Genomic DNA, 21,914 nt, shown 5'->3' with positions numbered 1-21,914 from the left:
GACTGATCTTTATCCAAAAGCTCATCAGCTACATGTGTTGAAGATGTTAATGGGGAGTAATTTATTCAACCACACCTTCACGTTCAGACACACCCAACCGTTTGGAAAAGAGCGTGTGAAATAAGTCCGGTTGTAGATTCTCACCATTAATTTGAGCAGCATGAACTAGTAGAATAGTTATTGAGGATTAAATAGTGTTCGTTCCCTTTTTGTTATGAATGTGTTTCTCAGGCACGGCCAACACAGCATGATCCTCGTGCCCATGGACACACCCGGTGTAAAACAAGTCCGACCTCTCACTGTGTTCGGACAGGACGGTGGGTTTCATACTGTTTAGTTTGTATTTTTACCATTCAAACATTCTTCAAACTTTCCTCTTGTGTCGGTGCTCAGATGCCGTCCACGGAGGCCACTTCGAAGTGCACTTTGAAAACGTGCGTGTCCCTGCCTGCAACATGATTCTGGGTGAGACCTCACTGCTGCGTGGTCTGTTTCCTTCTCAAGAAGCACACGTCCCCTGTAAAGCCACAGATATGAAACCTTATCTTTATTGTGTTTGGACATAAAGTGATCTTAACGATTATGTTCATGAGGTCACCAGGGCGGAAACATTATCCCTAACGTGTCTCTGCTGTCCCCCCCCGCCCCCTGTGTTCTCATTCTCAGGAGAAGGGAGGGGGTTTGAGATTGCTCAGGGCCGTCTGGGACCGGGCAGACTGCACCACTGTATGAGAGCGGTCGGCCTGGCAGAGTTTGCTCTGGAGCTGCTCTGCCAGCGAGCGGCCACCAGACAAACGTTTGGAAAGAAGCTGTACCAACATGTAAGGGATCATCCCCTCTGAGATTCCTGTGGAAGCAGGCTGAGCACTTTCCCACTGATGACCCCTAGTGGTGAAGAGTTTTAGATACAACTTGAGGAAAGTGTCTGTGTGTTCTCTCTGTCCAGGAAGTCGTTGCTCACTGGATCGCAGAGTGTCGTCTCATGATTGAACAAACACGTCTGCTGACTCTACATGCTGCACAGGCACTGGATACAGTGGGAAGTCGGGCTGCCCGCAAACAGGTAAGGCTGGTAATCCTACATACACATCTTACAAGGTATTATATACTTTTAAAGTACATGCTAAGATGATAGCAAACTTGTTTTTGCAGTGAGAAAACATGGTCGATTGATTTAACAGATTTATACTGTTCAGTCAGATGTGATGCTGTGACTTAATAATGCAAATTTAGCTCCGTTATTTCCCCTTTCATTTTCTGCTCCTTAGATTGCTATGATCAAGGTGGCAGCAGCCAGAATGGCCTGTAAGGTGGTGGACTGTGCGATCCAGGTTTACGGAGGCGCTGGTGTGTCTGGAGACTTCCCACTGGCACAGATGTGAGTATTATATTTTACATAAAGGCCACAATGAATGATATTTAAGATCCAGTTCAAGAAAGACAGATGAGGGATAATCAGAGACAGTAGCTTTAAATGAATTTTACCATAATTAAGAGCTGTCTAAATGTATCCAATACGTTTTAAGATTTATCTTTTAGACGCTCAAATGAATCTTCCTGATGCTGATATTCTTGCTCAGGTATTCCTACGTGCGGACTCTGCGCATCGCTGACGGACCTGATGAGGTTCATCTCTCCTCCATCGCTCACCTGGAGCTGAGGGATCAGCTGAAGAAGACTCAGGCCAAACTGTGAAGTAATGATCACACCAGCCTGATGTTTGTCAGAACAATTTTTGCCTTAACCAAATGCTGCCTTTAAAAAAAAGATTCCAATAACTCATGTGAAATATGTAATATAGCCAAAATGCACTAAATGTAAATTTAAGAAACATTTTCTGATTGTCAAAACATGAAACTTGATTAAAAATGAAACTGGTTTATTAGGAATTATTTTTAATGTGAACTACAAAAACAGAAAATGACAGCATTATTGTAAGACTATTGTCGTCACACTCGGTATGGGAGTGGTCTACCACATGGATGAATTCCACTGGGAGGCGGATGGGAATCAGGACACACAAGCACAGTATTTTTTTGTACAATATAAAACAGCAATGGCCCCCATCCATTTGATACACCAGATGGCAACCCATGCAGCAGCCTGCGCTCTTCATTTTCTATACATTAACATCTGGGCAGAGATCTTCCGCTGCCAAATCACTCAATCTTTTATACAACACGGCGCAGAGAGGAGAGGAGGAGAGGTTCCAGAAAGAAAAAGAAAAACTAAAAGATGTCAGTGTTTGCTCTTCTTTGATTTTTTGTGAGACCTGTGAGGAGACCGGGATTTGGAGCGGGACTTCTTAGTTGATTTCTTGGGCGTCTTGGAGCGCGACCGCCGGGATCGTTTGGGTGTGCGCGGTAATGAAGGAGATCTGGTGGGACAGACACAGATACTTCGATTACATCAATACCCCACAAACACCACTGTAGTTACTGTTTACAGTCAGGTACAAACCAGCATCAAGCTTTAAAATATGACATTAAAGCCACTCAAAGGAGATTGAGAATAGATTTAGAACAAATCCAAAATATTAAGAGTCTGAGAGAAAATGAGGAAAGTGGAAGTTATACTTTAAAACAAGTTTCAGAAATAACTTAATATTCAATATCATTGTGCAAGAAACTGTTACATCTGCATGAAACAGTTTCTCAAGAAATAATTTGATTGGTTCAAGAATTTGGATCCTATTCCAATTTACTTCCAATAAAACTTTGTCTTCTTAAAATTACAACTTTATTCTCAATCTCACACTTTATTTGTCCTCACCATGGCCCTGATAATAATCTGTCGTAGTAATGTTGGATTTCTTCTCTTACCTCTTGGAGGACTTTTTGCTGCTGGTTCGGGGGGAGTCTTTGTGGGTGGAGCGGGAGGTTGTGTCTTTAGGGAACGAGCGGTCGGAACGTTCGGATCTTTCCGAGCGAGGCGAGGAGGAGCGCCCCCGTCGGCTGCTGCTCCGTGTCGGGCTGGGGGAGCCACTGTGGCGCCGCTTCCTGTCAACCACAGAGGACGTGTGTCTGTCAGATAGGGACCAATCCAAAGATTTAATGAAGCGCAGATTAAAACAATAGAACAACTTTACCAGTGGATGAAGCTGAAACTACTTTGCACTTAACGGCTCTCACCTCTCTTTCCTGGTTGGCGTGTCCTCCTTCTCTTTTTCCTTCTTCAAGTCTTTCAACCGAGCATCGGCTTTCTCCTTCTCTTTCTTCTCCCGCTCTTTTTCCCGCTCAAGTTTCTCCTTTTCTTTTTCCTTTAGTAAAGACAAACAATATATTAACCTCATTTGAGATATTCTTTTCTGTATTAAGTATCCTCTCTGGTTACATTAGCAGGGTTTATTTCAGTACCTTTTGTAATAGTTTCTCCCTGTAATGCTCCACCTGCTCCTGAATACTCTGACCCGACTTCTTTGGCCTTTTCCCGAACTCCAGCTCATCCTGGAACTTCACGACCTTAACCTTTATAAAAACCACGAAGAAAAGAAAAGGGTCAAAACTATTCCTTGTGAATACAAAACACAGAATATGTGCCGTCAGATGAATGGAGGCTTGCAGAGGTTGTAAAGTACCTCGATCTCTCTGAGCTTGGTGCGTTTCTCCTCATTCATTTCAGATATCTTGGTCTTAGTATCTGAATCATCTCTCGTGGGATTGGAGAAGCTCTGATGTTCGTCTGAGCGAGGGCTCCGCACGTCTTCATCACTGTCCTCCTCGTTTCTTCAGAGTTGAAAACAATTTATCAGGGTTATAGTCACATGAGCGCACCAAAGGAAATGTAGTGTAAGAGATCGTTATCTGCAAAGTGCACAAACACGACTCACTTTTTTGTTTGCTCTGGCTGCTCCAGCGCCTCCCATTTGGAGGTCGTCACAGCTGAGTAAGAGAAAGGAGGTGATTAGGTAACAGCACCGTGGTAAATGCAGCTTCACATGCATGACAATCATTCTATACAGACAATATAATTTAGGTGCGACGTTTTCTTACATTACAGCTGAATAATTTGCCACCTAAAGGTCTCACCTTGAGATGATAACTCCGACTCGTCCACTGCCTCCCACTTAGAAGGTGCCACCTTGAAGGCCGCTTCTTTACATTGATCGACTACAAAACCAAGAAAATAAACTTGTCACTGTCACAGTTCAAGAGGTGCAAACGGTACAAAGCTTAAAACTGAGATCCTCATCACCACCAATATAAAAAGGTTAGAGCAGCCACTCACAAGGTATTCCATCTATGTCTTCTTCCATGGGCTTGATAGGAACTCCATCCAGGTCATCCAGGGGGGCTCCATCAATAGGTGCCCCGTCAATGGCCCCTCCGTCAATTGGCACTCCGTCCACATCCTCCAGTGGACTCCCATCTACATACTCGCCTATCGGAGCCCCATCGATGTCCTCTGGTGGCTCCACCTGGGACAGAGAAGACTTTTAGATTTTTGTTGGTACTTGATGGGATTGGTTTTCATTAAGCACTGCAGTGGTGATTTTATTGAGACATATCGTACCTCCACAATGACGCAAGGTGGTTCCTTCTCTACCGTGAGATTAACTAGACCCAGAAAGATGTTCTGCAGCTTGATGAGGAACGGGTCGGGATACACGGCCCAGTCCTCCCAGGCCCGGAAACACGACATTACTCGTTGCTGCCACGAAGAAGGAAACAAGACAAAGATGATTGAGTGACCTGAGGCTCTTATTATGTAGATTATCAAACATGGTAAGTTTACTGAATAAGATGTGAATGACATTTGGTACCTTAAAGTTCTCGCTCTGAAGGTGGCCCTGTATTGATTTGTATGTTGAATTGAGGTCTGAGAAAATCTGGGAGAGTTTTGTCTCAAAACTGTTGAGAGAAGGGAAAGTGTTGTTTATCAATTAGAAACGACTCTTGACTTAAACACCTTAATGTTAATATACATTTAAAATAATAAAATGTATTAAACAACTTACTATTTTCTGTAGTATGAGGCATTGGCTACTTTGGCAGAAGAGTTATACAGCACATCAGAAACAAGATATAACCTTGCAATCTGAAATGTTAAAGAGAAAAATACAAATTAATTTAATATCAAAACATTTTAGGCAGCAGTCTTCCACAGTATTTGACATTCACTGCAGATATTGGCCTTCTTTTTGCAGCAGAGCTCTGTGTTGTGACTTGCCTTCTTGGGAAGAGGGGTCTTGAGGATGGAGAGAGACTCGGTGACACACTCCACGATCTCCTCAGCAGCTTCAGCGCGATTGAGACAAAACAGCATGGCCTCTGCGATGTCTCCTCTCCTGGGAGTCATAGCACGGAGCATCTCCTCTAGTTTGTCCCGCTCGCTGCAGAGAGGGATGACAAGTGATCAGTAACAGCAGATTGGAACACAACAGTCAAATAAAATACGATTACTCAGTTTCACATATATATAACATTATGAGTCTTACTCTTCTTTCAAGCTGCCTTTCCTGACGCCGTCCTCATCATCCTCTTCTTCCTCCCCATCATCGTAAGGACCATGGAGGTATGGATTAAGAGGAGGTGGATGCCAGAAAGAACCATTTTTAAACATCCTGAAGTCATCTGTTCGCCATTTGGCTGGTGCTTCACCCTGAAAGCCACATTTTACAGTAAATATCAAAATAAAAACCTGCAGGACTATGATTTGTTCTTCCATCTGTGCTGCACTGACATTTTGTGCTGAACTGAAACATTAATTTAACATAGAAATCAAACCTGTAGTATGGAGTACAGCTTCCATCTGTAGTACACGTGTGCCGGGCTTTGGTTCTCGAAAAGGAACCTGGAGGAATAACAAAGTAAAGGCATCATAACTCTGCATTTTAACCGCTATAACGATAATCAATAAATTCCTGATGTGCAGTATCCCTTACCTGTACATGGCATTGTTGATTTCTCTGTTCATGATCATGGCTTCAAACATTGGGCCTTCACGCACCACAAACTCGATCATTCGGTGGATGAGAGAGAGCAAATTCCTACAAGAAAAACACAGTTAAAGCAAACAGATTCAGACTGGACTGACTGGTGGCCACAAAAAAAAGTCTGCCTGTCAAAGATTAATTTATGCTCGGTGGATTGACACTCAAAACAGTCTTATCTAAGACGTGATGCCTGTTCCATAATAAACTACTGCAGGACGTAGCTGCTGCTGTCAAGTACACTTGGTTTACAGTGCAAGACCAGGTTGATTCTTGCTATTACATATAATATGTGCCAAATACACAACAATTACATATAAAATATATGAATACACGGAAAACTGTCAGAGTGTCATCTTACCGGCATAAATTAAGTGCAATTAAGCCTCTGGGCCAATGTACAACAAAACTTATAAAATTACAACTAATGACAGAAAATCTTTAACATCAACAAATCAGGTGACAGAATATGTGTCTAACTTGTGTATGAACTGAAGTTCATGCCTGTGCTCTTTAAGGCCACAGTGCACTGCCCGGACGCATTCTAGATCTAAATTTCAACTGAATGGGGAACGAATGAAGCTGATGAACTTGCGCGAGACACTGACAAGACACGGTTAAATCATCTTGTCAATTAAGTGCCTTTCACTTCCGACTCATCTCCAGACTAATACAAAATAGCCATGTAGGACTGTTGGCCTCAACAGGCTTAACATGTTATCTACTGGTGCAGTTGGTAATGCCTGGATACAGTGCAAATGGGATCACTACAGTTCTGATGTGGAAACTTGTGCTGCAGGCTGCATATAATTAGCCTAAAGTGGCCAACGAGACAAAGGGTGTCTTTCATTTGACAACACAGATCACATTTACTTGTATTGGAGCCGATCGTACCAATGGCAGGGTAAAACTCAGTATACTTTCCCAATCCATCCCATGATGCTTTTCAGGTCCCTCGCTGCCGCAGACAGTTCAACTTGTGCTGCTCACCAAGGCCAATGTCAAAGGTCATGGAGAAACTAATGCTGGCAAGGTTTGGATTGGTTGGCAGGGGCCAGATTTACTGAGCTCCTGATAGGGTGACAGAGGCCAAGGGGGCAGACGGTCTGATTGAGCAATGGTCAGAGAGCAGGTTTAACACAGCTACAGGTCTAGCGTCAGAAGGCTATGTATGTGGCAGACACCATGTCACTAAAGTAGAGCAACACAAGTAAATGTTGATGTATGGGGTGGAGCTGTGATGGACGAGAGTCAGGGTCTCTCTCTTAACAGCATATTAAGTACGCTCTTTAATGATGAGTGGCTTCATATTTTAAAAGGGAATCATGAATGATGGTGATGGTGGTGAAAGAGCGAAATACACAACAAACCTTTCAGTCAGTATTATTCTAAGTGCTAATATGAAGACGATGTACAAATGCCTCAACCATTGCTCAGCCACACTGACCAGCCCCCTGTAGCATGCAGTGATCAACTGATCAAACGTTTGGCTTCATTATGGGATGTTTGTTTGGTCTAAGTTTGTTAACCAATTTAAAAAAAGAAAAACATGTACCTTTCTGTTGGGATAACCACTTTGACTATGGCTTGCGACAGAGTCTGTATATGAAGTCACATCAGATAATAAACATAGAATGTGAGTATTGTTATAAAGGCAACAGGTGAAAAATATAAAAAATGCATTTAAAAGTGCAAAACGACATGAACTTTCCTTTTCTGCTGTCAGTTTTACTAAAGGCCAAACACCTGAGACACTTCTCTAACCATAAACACCTCTCTATATCACTTTTCCACACACTAACATTTCATCATATGCACACTTTGAATATATAGTGCAGCTAATTCAATTTGGTGAACAAGACATAAATCTATCACTAACAGAAACTAAGATCAATACCTGTACTGACTGCTCAGAATAAAAGGCTAAACTCCTTCCCGCAGAATTATGAAAACACTGCTCTAACCCCTGAGAAACCCCTAGGCTGACATGCTAAGTTACCTTCTCAAACTCCTCCTTGTTTTTGGGTGGAGGAAGCATGGTAGAACTGGGGTTCTTTAACCTCTCCCGGGGCTGTGCGTTGAAGGGAAGGCCGGAGGGAGGTGGTGGGAGTGTGTGCTCCATCATGGAAGGAGGGATGTAAATGGGATGGGGTGGAATGGGCACACCTTTGCCCCACCCTAATTTCATCTCAAAGTTCATTATCATCTTTCCTGTAATTGCAGTAAAAAGATATGTTAGGGGGATTGGGGAGAACACGGGTAGGTAATCTAATTGTTAACTATTAAAAGAACTACAGCTCTATACCGTTGAGGTTCTTGAGTGCTCGCTCAGCATCCCTCCTGTTCATGAAGGCCACAAAGCCACAGTTCCTCTCCCGAGCCCTTTCTTCGTCCGTCCTCGGCCACATGATCTTCACACTGGCCAGCGGGCCATATCTGCCAAACTCTTGACACAGCATCTCCTCATTCATCTACAAAACATTAACCATAAACAGAGGAAATTAGAACATCTCAAATGGACACTTGGTAAATATTTGCAAAACCATAAGAAACACATTTCCATGTAGTCACCCCATTGGTAAATGAATAGGTTCAAATCAGTGCGCATCTCTCTTTATATCCCTGACTACAAATTCACCTGTGGATTGATGTTTCCAAGATACAAGTTGGTAGTGGACGGGTCTCCGACGTCGTGGGACCCTGGCGCACAATCGTCCAGAACTGTAGAGAGAGATAAGAAAGAAGTCTTTCCTACCGCTGTCGGACAGGACAAAAAGGTTTCTTAGCAAGATATTCACAGTCACTGTATTAAGTCAAAATTACCACTGGACGGACGGTTTCTTCTTGAAGAACCATCCGCTAAAAGAAGCAGAAAAGCAGTATAAATTTTGTTTCAGGGCAAGGGTAGATCAGGGGGTGACGGGGGAGTATAAGTAGGGTGAGCAGGAAAGGGCCATTGCGGGCCAAGTTAGTATAGTTGCCACAGTTATGCAGATTATAAAGACTTACATGAGCGTCTTCCTTCAGCGCCCGCGAGAGGCTCGAAGCGGCTCACACGCCCCTTCAGCTTGTGTCTTTCGTCCCGTTCCTCTTGTATTCTGCAGGAATGACACAATATAGTTTAGATTTTATCGAAATTTATTGATCCACACATCAGGGAAATTCACTTGTTAAAGCAGCAGGCAGGTCAGAATGAGCTAGACAAGCGAATAAGGTAAGCGTTTATTTACTTTTCCATGTACCATAACAACAGAACCATTAGTCCCTGCCAGTTTAATACAATTGAAATTACAAAAGATTAAATTCAGTTTAAAAAATAAAAGCTTACTGCTTCAGTTCTTCTTTGAAAAGTTCCAAGTTGCTCTTCTTCTTCTCCTTTTCAGTACTCTTCTTTACAGGCTGTAACACAGACGTGGAAATATTATCAGCACAGTAACAACAAAGAATTACTTGTTACATCCATAACAAGAGAGACTATGATAGCACTTACAGTTCTTTTGTCTACTGATATAAACTGAGTTGGGGTATCCAAGGGCAAGAAGCTTTTTGGTTGAGCGTCAAAACGAGACTTGGGCTTGTACAACTTCCCTTTCTTCTCATCAGTATCTTCTTCTTCTGCAAGGACAAAGTGGTATTTTTTGTCAATTTCACTGCAAATTATTATGTAACGTTATCCATAATAGATTAATTGTCGTACCTTTCGTTGCATTTGCGATACCACCGCGGACAAAGGCCTTGACTTTGCCGTCCCCTCCTTCAAAAGCGGCAAGAAACTCCTCGTAAATCTCCGCCGCTTGCAGCTCATCCTTCTGGAAACGGAAACAAGTGTTAAAAACATACATTGGTCAATTATTTAGAAGCATCTGACTTGTTTTTCATACTATCACAGGTGATAAAGACCACATTCTCAAAAAGGGAAGCGCCCACTTACCTTCTTCTTTAATTCATCCTGCTCCTTCTTGCTCAGCGTCCTCTTGGCCACTGCCATCTTGCCAATGCTGAAGGACTTCAGTTTGCTCTCGAGCAGCGCCTGCACATGTAAACAAAGTGCAGTTGACCTCCAAGTAGCTTTTCATGGCGGACTCCTGGGCAGAAATGTGATTGGTTCGTGCCACACATCAACGCAATTACAAAATGGCCACTACCCCCCCACAGTTGTTGTTAATCAATACAATGAATCAGGTGGCTTCGGTGACAGCGATGACAGGTTGTAAGTTTCGCGGGTGATCTGCCACCGCCGAGCGACCGTGAGTAACACAAAGTGGACGACTCACGTCTGCTCGGTTGTGTGATCGCACAACATTTGACGGACATTCTCGACAGTTGTGTTTACGGAGGATTTCTAAACACATAACGTGGGAGGTGGCGACAGACGAGCCCAATTAGCCAGAGGCCCGACAAGTCGGTGTCTGTAGCTGCAGAGACACCGACCCAACACGTCGGACGACTACAACAAGGAGCTACAGGCTGAAGGCCCGGGTTCACAGACCTTCATTTAAATGTCCATCAATTCAAACACGCGTCCACTTCACTTTGTTCTGGTGTTTATCCGTGTCGACATCAAGCATATTACGGCACCGGCGATATTTAGTTCTGGTCTAACTAGCCCCGACTGGCCCTGCTTATAAAACCTTAGCTTAGCTTAGCTGAGCTACATTAGCCAGTGTGGCCGTGGGAGCTAGCGGTTAGCGTTAGCTCGTCGCTAGGTCGCTAACAACGCTGCGCACATTCTCACCCGTCTTCTCTTGTACGTTACAAATAAATGAACGGTCGAGGTCGTTCCCGCACACAAGTGTTTATGCAGTTTTCCACTGCGGTGAATGAAACCTAGCTGACGCGAGTGCAAACGGTGAATTTACCTTAGCGCTAGCTTTCTGAGAGCCGCCAGGCGTTCGGTCCGCCATCTTTTTTGGAACTGGAGCGAAATCGATCGTCGATTAGAAGAAACGGGGGAATGTGACAATGCAGGCGTCGCAGTGGATCACCGAGGCCACGATGGCAGAATTTATTTCCTCCTAATTTCAATGGTGAATTACTTTACATACAAATAAGTGTGTTGGGACGTTTATTGATTTTTTTTTTTTGGTGGCGTTTCTGCTATTTTATACCCATGGATTTTGTAAAGTGCTATATTATTATTATTATTATTATTATTATAACAATGACCCATACAGCAATCTCTGCACCTTAGCACGCACGTGTCCATAACTCTGGTACTGTATATATTTTGTTATATATAGTTGTTTTTATATTGTTGTTTTATGTTGAGTGCACCAACGAACGACACCAAAGCAATTTCCCGTATGTGCAAACATACAGATTCTCTGATTCTGATGTATTCACTGGGGAACACTTACCCTTCATTTCACACTAGCTAACCATAGATAGCTAGATCCACAAAATAAAAGTCGAAATATAACATTATCTACTTAGTAGACTGATTGATATGCATTTGAAAATTTGCTTTTCTTTATCCAGACTCTTGGTATGGCAGGTCGCAATCATTTTAGAATCAGGGTTGGTTGAAATGGTCATACAGATGCTGTATGAAGAACAGGAAGAGACAGATGATCAATTCGTCTGGATTCTGAAGACCTAGACTTTGTTCCACATGATCAGTGGTTGTGGGAGTGTCTTGGAATCTGGCTCTCCTAAATTAAAAACGCTCCTTGGATGACATAGAAGACTCTGTGTGACATCCACAATTTTCCATATTACTGCACATGGCTGCTTTTTCACCAATTAATAAAATCCATCAGACAAACACGAACTCTGTCTTTATTTAGAAAGTGCTTTAAAAATATTACAGACTGTTTCTGTTATTACAATTTTGTCATAATTTACTAAGTAAGGTTTTCAATTCAGAAATCAGACTACAACAGTTAGTCTATGACAGTGGTCAGTGCTCTCCCTGCTGACATTAACTCAGTTTAGACCTATGTGCTGCCTGAAAGGACAAACTGTGATTATAGCCTTTACTGTATCAAGGTGAAAAGAGACAAGAGAAAATGACGGATATAAATATATTGGAACAGATTGACAGATTGTCACAGTGGAGTTGTAGCTGACTGAATAGCTACACAATTATATAGTCAACAATATTACTGGTTAATAAACTTTACAATGAGCTAGAATGAAATGTGTCCTAATAAGCACCTCTGACTGTGTATAGTTTTAGTTTTGTATTCTATTTGACTTTTTTTAATAGTAAGCTCTTTCTAGCTTGCTTATATTTAACTGTAAGTACTGCTGAGCTGGTCTCTTCTTGTCTCAACACTTTTCATTGTACCGTCGACCCTGTGTTAACTTGCATATGACAAACAAAACTTGACCTGTTCCCTTTCCCAGCAGGTGGCGCCCTCGCTCTCCACCGCTCTCCAGCAGCCCCCCACGGCCTCTTGTCACCGGTGCACTTCATACAGCATAACAGCCTGCAGCTATCCAAACACACATATTTTATATCATGTGTAGTCAGCTGGTGTATGGATCCACATTCCTCCACGAGAACAGACCACAGCTGTCCTCTGTCCCTACTCATCTGGCCACTGCGTCCTGTCTGCGCACTGCAGACACTTTGCACGAGCTACTTACGAAGTCTGTGCCACACGCAGGGTAGACATGGCACCCTGTTGGACTGGAATGCCAAAGTTCAGCCATGGCTTCTTCAAGTCAAGTTAATTCATGCCATCGTGGCCAGGTGCTCCAAGAAACTAATTCAGGAGGACCCTTCACCCTCCAAGCGTTTTATTTTTTTTATTTTTTGGGGGGGGTATGCCTCATCCTGTGCTCCCTCCCTCCCTCCCTCTCCACCTCCCTCCCTCCCTACCTCCCTCCAACCACGCAGAACAAACGCTATATTCATCTGCTCCAGCTCCCAGTCCCTGAAACTCCCCGCCGGACCTCCTGGCTGCAGGAGCACTCAGCAGCACAATGCCAGTCGTGCCACGGGGCGAAAACAGGCGAGCAGCGGCAGGCGCCTGCTCCGCGAAGCCAACCATGTGGAGGACGTGCAGCGGGCTTTGCGCATGGAGTCTCCTGCTCCTGACACAGGTCTGCGCGCAGACCCAGCGGAGGTACACCTATTTTATTTACATACCTTTTTTTCCAATTGTTGTTATTATTTATGTCAGTGCGCCAGGTGTCGTGGGTCCTCCTGTGTGTGGAGAAGCTGGAGTTAAATTAAGAGGAATATTCTGCAGTGTTGCCTGGACTGACGCATGGTGCATTGGCGGAGGAATTAAATCAACCACAGTCCATCCTTGATATTTTTTTACATGTTTACTGTTTTAAAAACACATTTGGGAAATATAAAACAGTAATTTTCTCTCCATTCCTCCCACAGACCAATCTTCACGTGCGGAGGAAACGTCACTGGGGACTCTGGAGTGATTGGGAGCCAGGGGTACCCAGGAGTTTACCCCCCTAACACCAAGTGTGTGTGGAGAATCACAGTGAGTGCACTTTCATATTCACCTGTTGGTCTTATATATCACAGAAAATGATTGACACCAGGCTTTTCTCAAACCCTTTCACATTCACCAAACCCCCAACTTCCTTCTATAAATACTCAACCACAGCCACAGTTTGTTTTTAATCATCAGTCAGGTTTAATCATGCAGAAAACATTGTTGCACATGATTTAAGTAACAACACCAAACTATCTGATTGAAGGTGTTTGTTTACCTGTAGTTTTATCACTCAACAACTTTCATCACTAGTGTTGAAGGTGTTCCCTCACTCCTCTCTCCATGCTCTCTGTGATTTCCCAACCAGGTCCCTGAGGGCAAGGTGGTGGTCCTGTCCTTCCGCTTCATCGACCTGGAGAGTGACAACCTGTGCCGCTACGACTACGTGGATGTTTACAGCGGGCATCCCAGCGGCCAGAGGCTCGGCCGCTTCTGTGGGACCTTCAAGCCAGGCGCCCTGGTCTCGGCGGGCAACAAGATGGTCCTGCAGATGGTGTCTGATGCCAACACGGCCGGCAGCGGCTTCCTGGCTGTTTTCTCTGCTGCACATCCGCATGAGAGAGGTAGGCGAGAAACGTGGGAGAGGCAGGGAGAGTGCTCTTGGCATGAGAGTAGCTCAAGGGTGTGAGACGGAGCCTCGTGGGATTTAGTGTGGGTCATGACTTTACCCCCATAAAGGGATTTAAAAGTGGCCTGGGAGTGTGTGTGTTTGAGCTGAGGGTCTTGGTTAATAGAGCAGATTAACAAGGTTGTTGCCTGATTGAGGTCAGTGCATGGTATCTAGCTCCAATTGTTCCAATACAGTTTTTCCCTTGTCTATTGCATATACCGAGTACCGGTGCATTTAAAAAAGATTGATCTGATTTATCGTAATGTAACATTTGCTAGCTACTAACCCTCTATGTTGTGTGGTCTTGCTCAGAATCTACCCTTTGAAAAGTGAATATATATAAGGAATGAATGCCAGTTAAACTTATTTCAGTATATAATGCGATATAATAACACAAATAAATCAATCTATGGGAATGCAAAAACACCCCTCGAAACAGAAGTCTAGCATATGGAACAGGTCTCCACTAACTTGTTGGATTTTCCAGACAGGATTTTTGAAAAGATTAGTTTAAACCGTTGGAAACTAACTAGTGACTGCTGACTACTGACTGCTGACTACTGACTACTGACTACTGACTACTGACTGCTGACTACTGACTACTGACTGCTGACTACTGACTACTGACTGCTGACTGCTGACTACTGACTACTGACTACTGACTGCTGACTGCTGACTACTGACTACTGACTACTTACTACCTACTACGACATGGTATCGGATTATATAGATTTGCTACCAAAAAGTTTCGGAAGCATCGGTGGCATTTCAGATGCTACTATCGGTGTTTGGAACCTCTCTAAGGATTTCACTGAATGAAATGTACATCCTCAAGTGAAGCTCAGCTATTTCATAATTCTGTGAGTCACTTTCAAGGCATGCACAGAAAAAGGGAAACAAAAGAGACTAAAGTTTTTCTTTCTCGATGTCACCATGGACCCTTGGGTTTTTCTTCTGTCTGAGACAAAGCTACTAGTTTCACTCTTCCGCATGTGGACAGAGAGAGAGAAACAGCCCAACACTTCTCACATTCTGATGTGGAATTTCTCACAGATTTATTTTGTTGCTGGAGCGCATCAGTGTTTCTCTCCGGTCGGAGGCATCACAGAGTTGAATTAGACGTTTCCTCTCGGCTGATTTTTCTAGAATTCTAATGGCTGGGTCCCTGTACCCAGACACCTGACAGCTGTAATGGACAATGTCTGTTAACCAGCCTGTCCGGCTCTGACACAATGGATTTAAAAGATAAGTTGTTGCTCTTCTGTCTCTGAGCGTTGTCAAAACTGCTCAGGACAACACATCCTCTGTTTGTTACTGGTCTATTTCTGGGAAAGTACGAGATTATACTTCTTAAGACATGTTTGAAAGGAAACATCAACTAAATTGTATGTTACAGAGAAATCATGCCCTTAGAGATTCTCTTCTCTGACAGTGTAAACAGTGCATGTGGTTATCGCGCTGAACTCTGATAGCCCTGGAAACATTTCGTCTTTTTTTAAACTGCACTCTTTGCAGGAGTGACTTAGTTTTTATGGTTTGTGTAATAACAAAGAAAGCAACAAGTGCGGCCTTTTTAAACCAGACTTCACGAACATGCGGTTTACCAACAGGATTGTAAAGTCATTTCCTCCAAGCAACAGGAATGAGAAATTGCCAAACTATCGTCCAATCACAAGCCTGATGATGATGATCCAAGATTTAACATCCGTCATTTCTCTGCAGGGGAACAGTACTGTGGAGGCAGACTGGATAAACCCTCTGGGTCTTTCAAAACGCCCAACTGGCCTGAAAAGGACTACCCAGCGGGAGTCACCTGTTCCTGGCACTTAGTGGCACCAAAGAACCAGGTCAGAACTTTTACTATTAGCACCTCCGTCTAGAAATGTATGTTTGTTTGTTTGTTTGTTAGCAGTATTACGGATGACCACAAAACTTGGTGAAAGGATGAAGTCAAGGTCACGGAAGAACCTGTTATATCACGACTTCCAGGGAATAATTAAAGCATCTGAATAAATCAGGCCTATTTTTGGGGACTGATATCTATGAGTGTGTGAAATTTGGTGCAGCTCAATTGAATTTAAGGAGATTGTTGGGCCTTGGCAGCGATGTGTGCTCTACTGTGTCTAGATTTATCTTCATGTTTCAAAGTAAAGGGAGATATAATATCTAAATGTCAAGTGCAAAAGTTCAGTTTTAGTTGTGGTATTAAATTTTGCAAGAGAAAAGTTTTGCGGTTGAACGAGGCATGTAGAAATGGAGCATCACACATGCATAATACATTACCCACAGCTCAGCGTAGAAAGGGTTGTAGACTACATCATCCCACAAATGCTGAGTAGCCTTTAATCAAATGCCGTGGTCTGATGATGGGCTGTGTTACAAGCCTGTGGTGGTTGAAAGAGGATTTTTACTTGTAATGCGTCTCTTGCTGCAGATTATTGAAGTCAAGTTTGAGAAGTTCGATGTGGAAAGAGACAACTACTGCCGCTACGACCACGTCTCCATTTTCAACGGGGCGGAAATCAACGACGCCAAGAGGATCGGCAAATACTGTGGAGACAGCCCCCCGGCGTAGGTGACCCGGGCATGCCGAGGATTTTATCTTCACCGTTCTGTGATCTCCTCTCAAGTTTGACCCTCAGTCTGGTCGTCTGGTTGTGTTTCCCTGCAGCCCGGTGTTCTCCGAGGGGAACCAGCTCCTGATCCAGTTCCTGTCGGATCTCAGTCTAACCGCAGACGGCTTCATCGGACACTACAAGTTCAGACCCAAGAAGTTCTCCACCACCATGGCACCAGCCACCACCACCACGCAGCCCACCACCACCAGGCCCATACGTAGGTAGCCACTTTCATCCAATAAGAACCTCTAGAGGATTTCTCACATCTGTCTATTTGTTGATGAAGCTACGTGACGATAATGTCTGTGGTCTACTGGAGTTTATCTTATGTTTTAAATACAGGAGGGCTGGTCTGTAATCTGTTTCTGATAGCAGATCTGGGCAAGACTCACAATAAATGACTTGTACTTAAGTAAAAATAGAACATAATTGCAATTAACTCCTTCAATGCTCTTTTATACTGCTTTTAATTTGGAAATCTGAATCAGACCTTCTTTTTACTACATCTTAACAAGTAGCTTAAAAGTACTATATTCACGTTAACATGAAATTGTTAAAAAGTGGTAAAACAAACTGTGGATTTCTTCTACGCAAACCTGCAGTTGTGCTGCATCATTCTCCTCCGTGCAAACACACTGTACATCCCAATATAGACTCAGCCAAAGACAGCACGTGTTCAAACACACTGAGTCCATCCACAGTGTGGTTGTGTGTCTGCACCCACAATCCCGGCTCATTTTTCCGACTCGCATCCACACACGCTGTTGTTCTTTCCCTCGCTCAAGCCAGGGTACTTTGGCACCTCCCTGCACGTGATGCCGCTCTCTGGTTGGCTCATCTCCTCGAATAATATTCAGACATTTCTTTCTTTCATGGATTCTATAAAATGTCTAACTCTAAAAAAACAGATGTTCTCTGTGTCTCGCTATTTTACAAACTGTACAACGTCTCCGAGGCTGAGACTGTAAATAAACCCACTGTAGAAAAACAGATGCAACAGAGTCTGACATATGGTTCCAGTGGAAGGTACGATTACAGAGATTGAATTTGTGTGTGTGTGTGTGTGTGTGTGTGTGTGTGTGTGTGTGTGTGTGTCTCCGCAGCTCTGAAGTACTCCGTCGCCCTGTGCCAGCAGAAATGCAAAAGACGGGGAACGCTCGAGACTAATTACTGCTCCAGCAATTTTGGTAAGAACATCACAGCTTGTTGCAAAATGATTTGAGCCGCGTAGAAAGTCACTGATATACGCTCCGGATTCTCTCCCTGATTATTCAACACATGCTCTGATCTCACACAGTCTGACCCTGAGCCCTGCAGCCCCTCCCAGGTTGTGACGTCAGCAGAACCCACATTAGCACCAGACCCCCCCCCAACAAGCCGTTTACAGTCCTGATCGTGTGTCACTATCTTTGCACCTCTTGTTTTCCCTCTGCCGCGCATCTCAAAGACTTCCTTGATAGCCCGCCAGGAAGTGAGGGAGTGTGTACAGTAGGACACAGTTGCCTCCAGTGTAAACACACACACACACAAACACTCTCTCAAGCCTCTGACTGTGGGCAAACTGTTGATAAATGACCGTGTTGATTCGGGCTCGGCCTCCGTTTGCTAATCTCGCGCTCTCTGATGTTTTCCTCCCGGAGATGTTTACCACATGCGTTAGGCTGGCGTTCCAAAGAGCTCCGCCTGGATTTGCATCACGGGCCAAGGAAAGGAAAGGCAATGTGGAATTCTCTTTTTTTTTTTAAATTAGCTCATGTGATGTGGTGGCGTAATCGGCACACGATGTTACTTCACATTTCAGTATCGAGAGCTGAAAGTAGTTTGTCTAATCCACAGTGGAGTTTACAAGACCTCCCCGCGACTCTGGCTTCATACCACAATTAAAAGACATGCAGATCGGGGTCAGGTTTATAAGAAACTCTAAATTCTGCTAATGTAAATGGTTGTTTGTTTCTATATGTTGCTCCTGCGCTACATTGGCGATCTGTCCAGTCAGTCATGGCTGTGGTGTTGCTGAATCTAATAGTGTGATATATGGATTTTGAATTGTCCAAAGCAGTTCACTGGTTGTATGTAAGAACGAGCAACAGTTAAATGAAAACAAAAAAAAGACATTAATGAAACAGGCAGATCTCTGGACAGTCTCATCTCTGACGGGAAATGAAGCTGACCATGAGGTCCAGACACATTGCTACCATCCGTGTACAGATTCCAGTTCGTGCTGAATGAGATCAGATTCCTCCTGGCTCTGCTATCTCCACTAAATGTCCGGTCTCCGCCGTGGTCATCAGGTTCAAACAATAAAACTGTATTGTTTTGTACTTTCAGGAGACCCCGTCAGTCTGAAGAGGAAATAACTGAAAACGTATCCCTTCGCATATTTTTACCGCACAGGGCAGACACATGGAGAACTGTGGGGTTCAAGTCTCGATGCCGATCGATTAAGCTGTAAAACCATTTCTTAAATTCCAACTTTTCAGATCTCCTGTTTTACTTTTTGTATGGCTCCATGTTTGCTGGTTGTGCGTCCATCAGTCCCACTTTGGTGAATACGATATCTTAAGAGTGCATGGAGGGAGTTTCCTTGAAATTTGGTTCAAACACTCCGACTCACGAATGAACTGATTGGATTTGGTGCTGGTTAAAGGGCTGTGACCTCACAAAGCACCTTTATTTTGCCTTGTGAACATGATATCTCAGGCACGCCTCCAGGGAAGCCTTTCACATTTAGTACAAACATTCACTCTGACTTACTGATTTTGGAGGTCAAAGGTCACTGGGACCTTACAAAACACATTTCTTTGTGTCTGTCTGAACGCAACATGTCAGAAACAGCTTGAGAGAATGTTTTCAAAGTTTGTACAAGTGTTAACTTGCACGCAAAGATGAACTGATTTTGCTGGTCAAAGGTTAAGGCGACCTCACAACTCTTCGCTGTTTGAAGAATCCTTTCCCCACCTCGTCTGGTTGTCATTTGGACTCAAAGACGAACTGATTTTAAAGATCAAAGGTCACAGTGACTTAAAATTACATAATGCTTGACGATTAGAAGTCACACGTTTAACTTTGGTTTCATCACAGAAAGCTCTCACCTTAAGTCTTACATCTAAAGAGTCTCAGTGGACGGAAAACTCAATGTTTTATTTTGTGGGTTTTTGAGAAGAGGCTGTTCGCTCATGGGTTAAATGAAGGAGCCATAAAAAGGTCATAAAAGGAGCGATGAAAGCCTGGGAGCAAACTGTGGAGAGGCAATGCACTTAATTCACTTTGACATCTTTTCCTGACAGGCTGCAATTCAAAGATGAGAATTAATGCACAGTATGATGAAGTAGCAGATGCCCTGTTACACCTGTGTGGACGTTAAATTCCACAATTCAAATTTCAGTCTCTTTTCTCTGATGTTGAAACATTGATTTAAATTCATACCTCACACATATTTTCACATTTCCCAGGTGTACAGTTAACCTTAATACGTCTGTGTCTTTTATTTTTCCTCACCTTCTTGTTTGACAGTAATAACCGGCACTGTTATTACGGCGGTGATGAGAGAAGGAAGCATGTACGCCACAGTCTCCATCATCAACGTGTATAAAGAAGGCAGCCTGGCCATCCAGCAGGCAGGAAAGACCATGAGCACCAAGATCATTATCCTGTGCAAGAAGTGCCCATTTGTCAGAAGAGGTAAGTGCTGGTGAAATTAAATTGGCCCAGTGCTCTGGAGAATGTGCCCCCTGATGTATGAAATCACTGCTGCAAAAAAACTGGTCGTTATCTAAATGATGAAAATCCCCGTGCGCTTCCTGGTTTGGTTGTTTTGAAAAACCCACGGCTCTGAGTTTGCCTCCTCTGCTGTGCCGTCACACTCCGATAGCGCTCGCCCCCAAAGTGTGAGGTGAGCAGAAGAACTCACTGTCGATGACACATTCCTATATGTTTATATGAACGCATATAAACATATAGTATACACGTGCCGCATGGAGATTCTGATGTTTGGCCTCCCTGAATGTCTCTGCCGTTCCCGCCACTGCATTCAGGTTTGTTTTGTGTGACCTCACCAGGCTTGAACTACGTCTTCATGGGCCAGGTGGACGAGGACGGCCGCGGGAAGATCGCCCCGCAGCACTTCGTCATGGCGTTCAAGACCAAGAACCAGAAGGTGCTCAACGTCCTGAAGAACAAGCACTGCTGAGCTGCACCAGCTCTGAGGATCTCCACTGGACCGGTGTGTGCCCGGGGCTCAGCCGTGGATGGAAACAATTATTAATTAAACAACAAACCTCCGTCTCAACAACACAAACACAGGCAACAAAAAACAACACTGAATCTGGATGCAGAGCTGCCGGCACAAAGAGTAAAACGGAGCTCTGATTTGTCTATTTGTTAATTTTGCTGTGGTTTTGGAATAAACAAGAAAACATTAAGAACTTTCTCAATTTAAGAAACATCAGTTTGTCTCTTTTGCAACTTCAGCAAATTTGGTAATCAGCTCCAATCTAGCTCCCTATTGGCTGCCTGTTCATACTCATAATCTGCATAGTCACATTCCTGTCATACACTGCAGCCAGGAGCCCAGAATAGGGTGTATAGAAATTCACAGACTCATGTTTATCTATCAGATTATTTAAAATGTTCTGAACTAGTATGATGGCTCCATTAAGTTCAAATCAATTCATAATTAATTTTTCCTTTTCAGGCTGTAGTGTGTTCTTGATTTAACAACAATACCTGGCTTAATAATAAGCCTGACTTGTATCCAAAGGTGATTCATTGCAGCTGATTGTTGTCCGTTCAATAGCGGTGTTCATTTTTAATGGGGAGGGGTAGGAAGTTTAAAATGTGGTGATTTAAGTGCAATATTTAATATATACCTGATTCTTTAAAAATAAAATCGATTTTCATTCCGGTTTGATGTGAAACAAGAACCTTTTTAGCTAAAGCTCTTTTCTTTAGTTTGTTTACAGTTGCAAAGCTCCACCATTAGCACACATCACGTACTCAGCTGTCATCGTTTTTTTAAAGGAAGAGGTATGAAATGAGAAATATTTTCATATGAAAAAGTCTGTGAATATTATTTATATTTTGTTGTTCTCATTTGCCCAAATAAAAAAACTCCTGAAACGTTCGACTTTGCTTTGCAGTTTTTTGCGCGAGAGACGGAGATCGATCCAGACAAATATAATCTGTAAAGCCTGGGAATGGATCAGGAGCTCGTAATGTGACTCTCACGTGGAGCGGACCGTTGGACAGTTTGCTGAACAGCTGCCAGTGTTCTGGCTTTAAGGCCAGTA

The 21,914-nt window shown here is 43.5% G+C and overlaps 3 protein-coding genes across 4 annotated transcripts in view; 2 read left to right on the top strand and 1 right to left on the bottom strand.

The window, feature by feature from the left end:
• Positions 1 to 2,742, top strand: part of LOC128425847 (nephrocystin-3) — a 29,795-nt gene extending 27,053 nt beyond the window's left edge. Inside the window, exons 41-46 of one of the 2 annotated variants that reach the window (XM_053412679.1) lie at positions 232 to 317; positions 394 to 465; positions 667 to 821; positions 947 to 1,063; positions 1,269 to 1,378; positions 1,581 to 2,742. In XM_053412679.1, the coding sequence (XP_053268654.1) occupies positions 232 to 317; positions 394 to 465; positions 667 to 821; positions 947 to 1,063; positions 1,269 to 1,378; positions 1,581 to 1,695 (655 nt within the window). In that variant the 3' untranslated portion in view covers positions 1,696 to 2,742. The remainder of the gene's footprint in view (positions 1 to 231; positions 318 to 393; positions 466 to 666; positions 822 to 946; positions 1,064 to 1,268; positions 1,379 to 1,580) is intronic. The other variant, XM_053412678.1, reaches the window with a different exon arrangement.
• On the bottom strand, positions 1,863 to 10,883 carry u2surp (U2 snRNP-associated SURP domain containing). The gene is made up of 26 exons (XM_053412686.1): positions 10,792 to 10,883; positions 9,864 to 9,962; positions 9,630 to 9,741; positions 9,423 to 9,547; positions 9,261 to 9,331; positions 8,942 to 9,030; positions 8,756 to 8,791; positions 8,571 to 8,653; positions 8,238 to 8,403; positions 7,932 to 8,143; positions 7,488 to 7,531; positions 5,885 to 5,989; positions 5,727 to 5,793; positions 5,438 to 5,601; positions 5,170 to 5,332; positions 4,958 to 5,037; positions 4,763 to 4,850; positions 4,513 to 4,650; positions 4,228 to 4,417; positions 4,029 to 4,109; positions 3,830 to 3,881; positions 3,578 to 3,725; positions 3,357 to 3,467; positions 3,132 to 3,259; positions 2,823 to 2,999; positions 1,863 to 2,377 (listed from the first exon to the last, which is right to left on the bottom strand). Exons 1-26 carry the CDS (start codon positions 10,834 to 10,836, stop codon positions 2,239 to 2,241), a joined length of 2,913 nt encoding a protein of 970 aa, XP_053268661.1. The 5' UTR covers positions 10,837 to 10,883; the 3' UTR covers positions 1,863 to 2,238.
• Positions 10,884 to 12,833: 1,950 nt separating this feature from the next.
• pcolce2b (procollagen C-endopeptidase enhancer 2b) lies at positions 12,834 to 21,748 on the top strand. Its single transcript, XM_053412683.1, has 9 exons — positions 12,834 to 13,005; positions 13,275 to 13,383; positions 13,706 to 13,961; positions 15,731 to 15,855; positions 16,443 to 16,579; positions 16,680 to 16,843; positions 17,730 to 17,813; positions 20,140 to 20,307; positions 20,685 to 21,748. Exons 1-9 carry the CDS (start codon positions 12,863 to 12,865, stop codon positions 20,813 to 20,815), a joined length of 1,317 nt encoding a protein of 438 aa, XP_053268658.1. The 5' UTR covers positions 12,834 to 12,862; the 3' UTR covers positions 20,816 to 21,748.
• Positions 21,749 to 21,914: the final 166 nt, after the last annotated feature.

Source organism: Pleuronectes platessa, chromosome 20 (assembly GCF_947347685.1).
Source record: "Pleuronectes platessa chromosome 20, fPlePla1.1, whole genome shotgun sequence".
Lineage (NCBI taxonomy): Eukaryota > Metazoa > Chordata > Actinopteri > Pleuronectiformes > Pleuronectidae > Pleuronectes > Pleuronectes platessa.
Note: the sequence above shows the minus strand (reverse complement) of the source record. Positions and strands in the feature narration are given on the sequence as shown.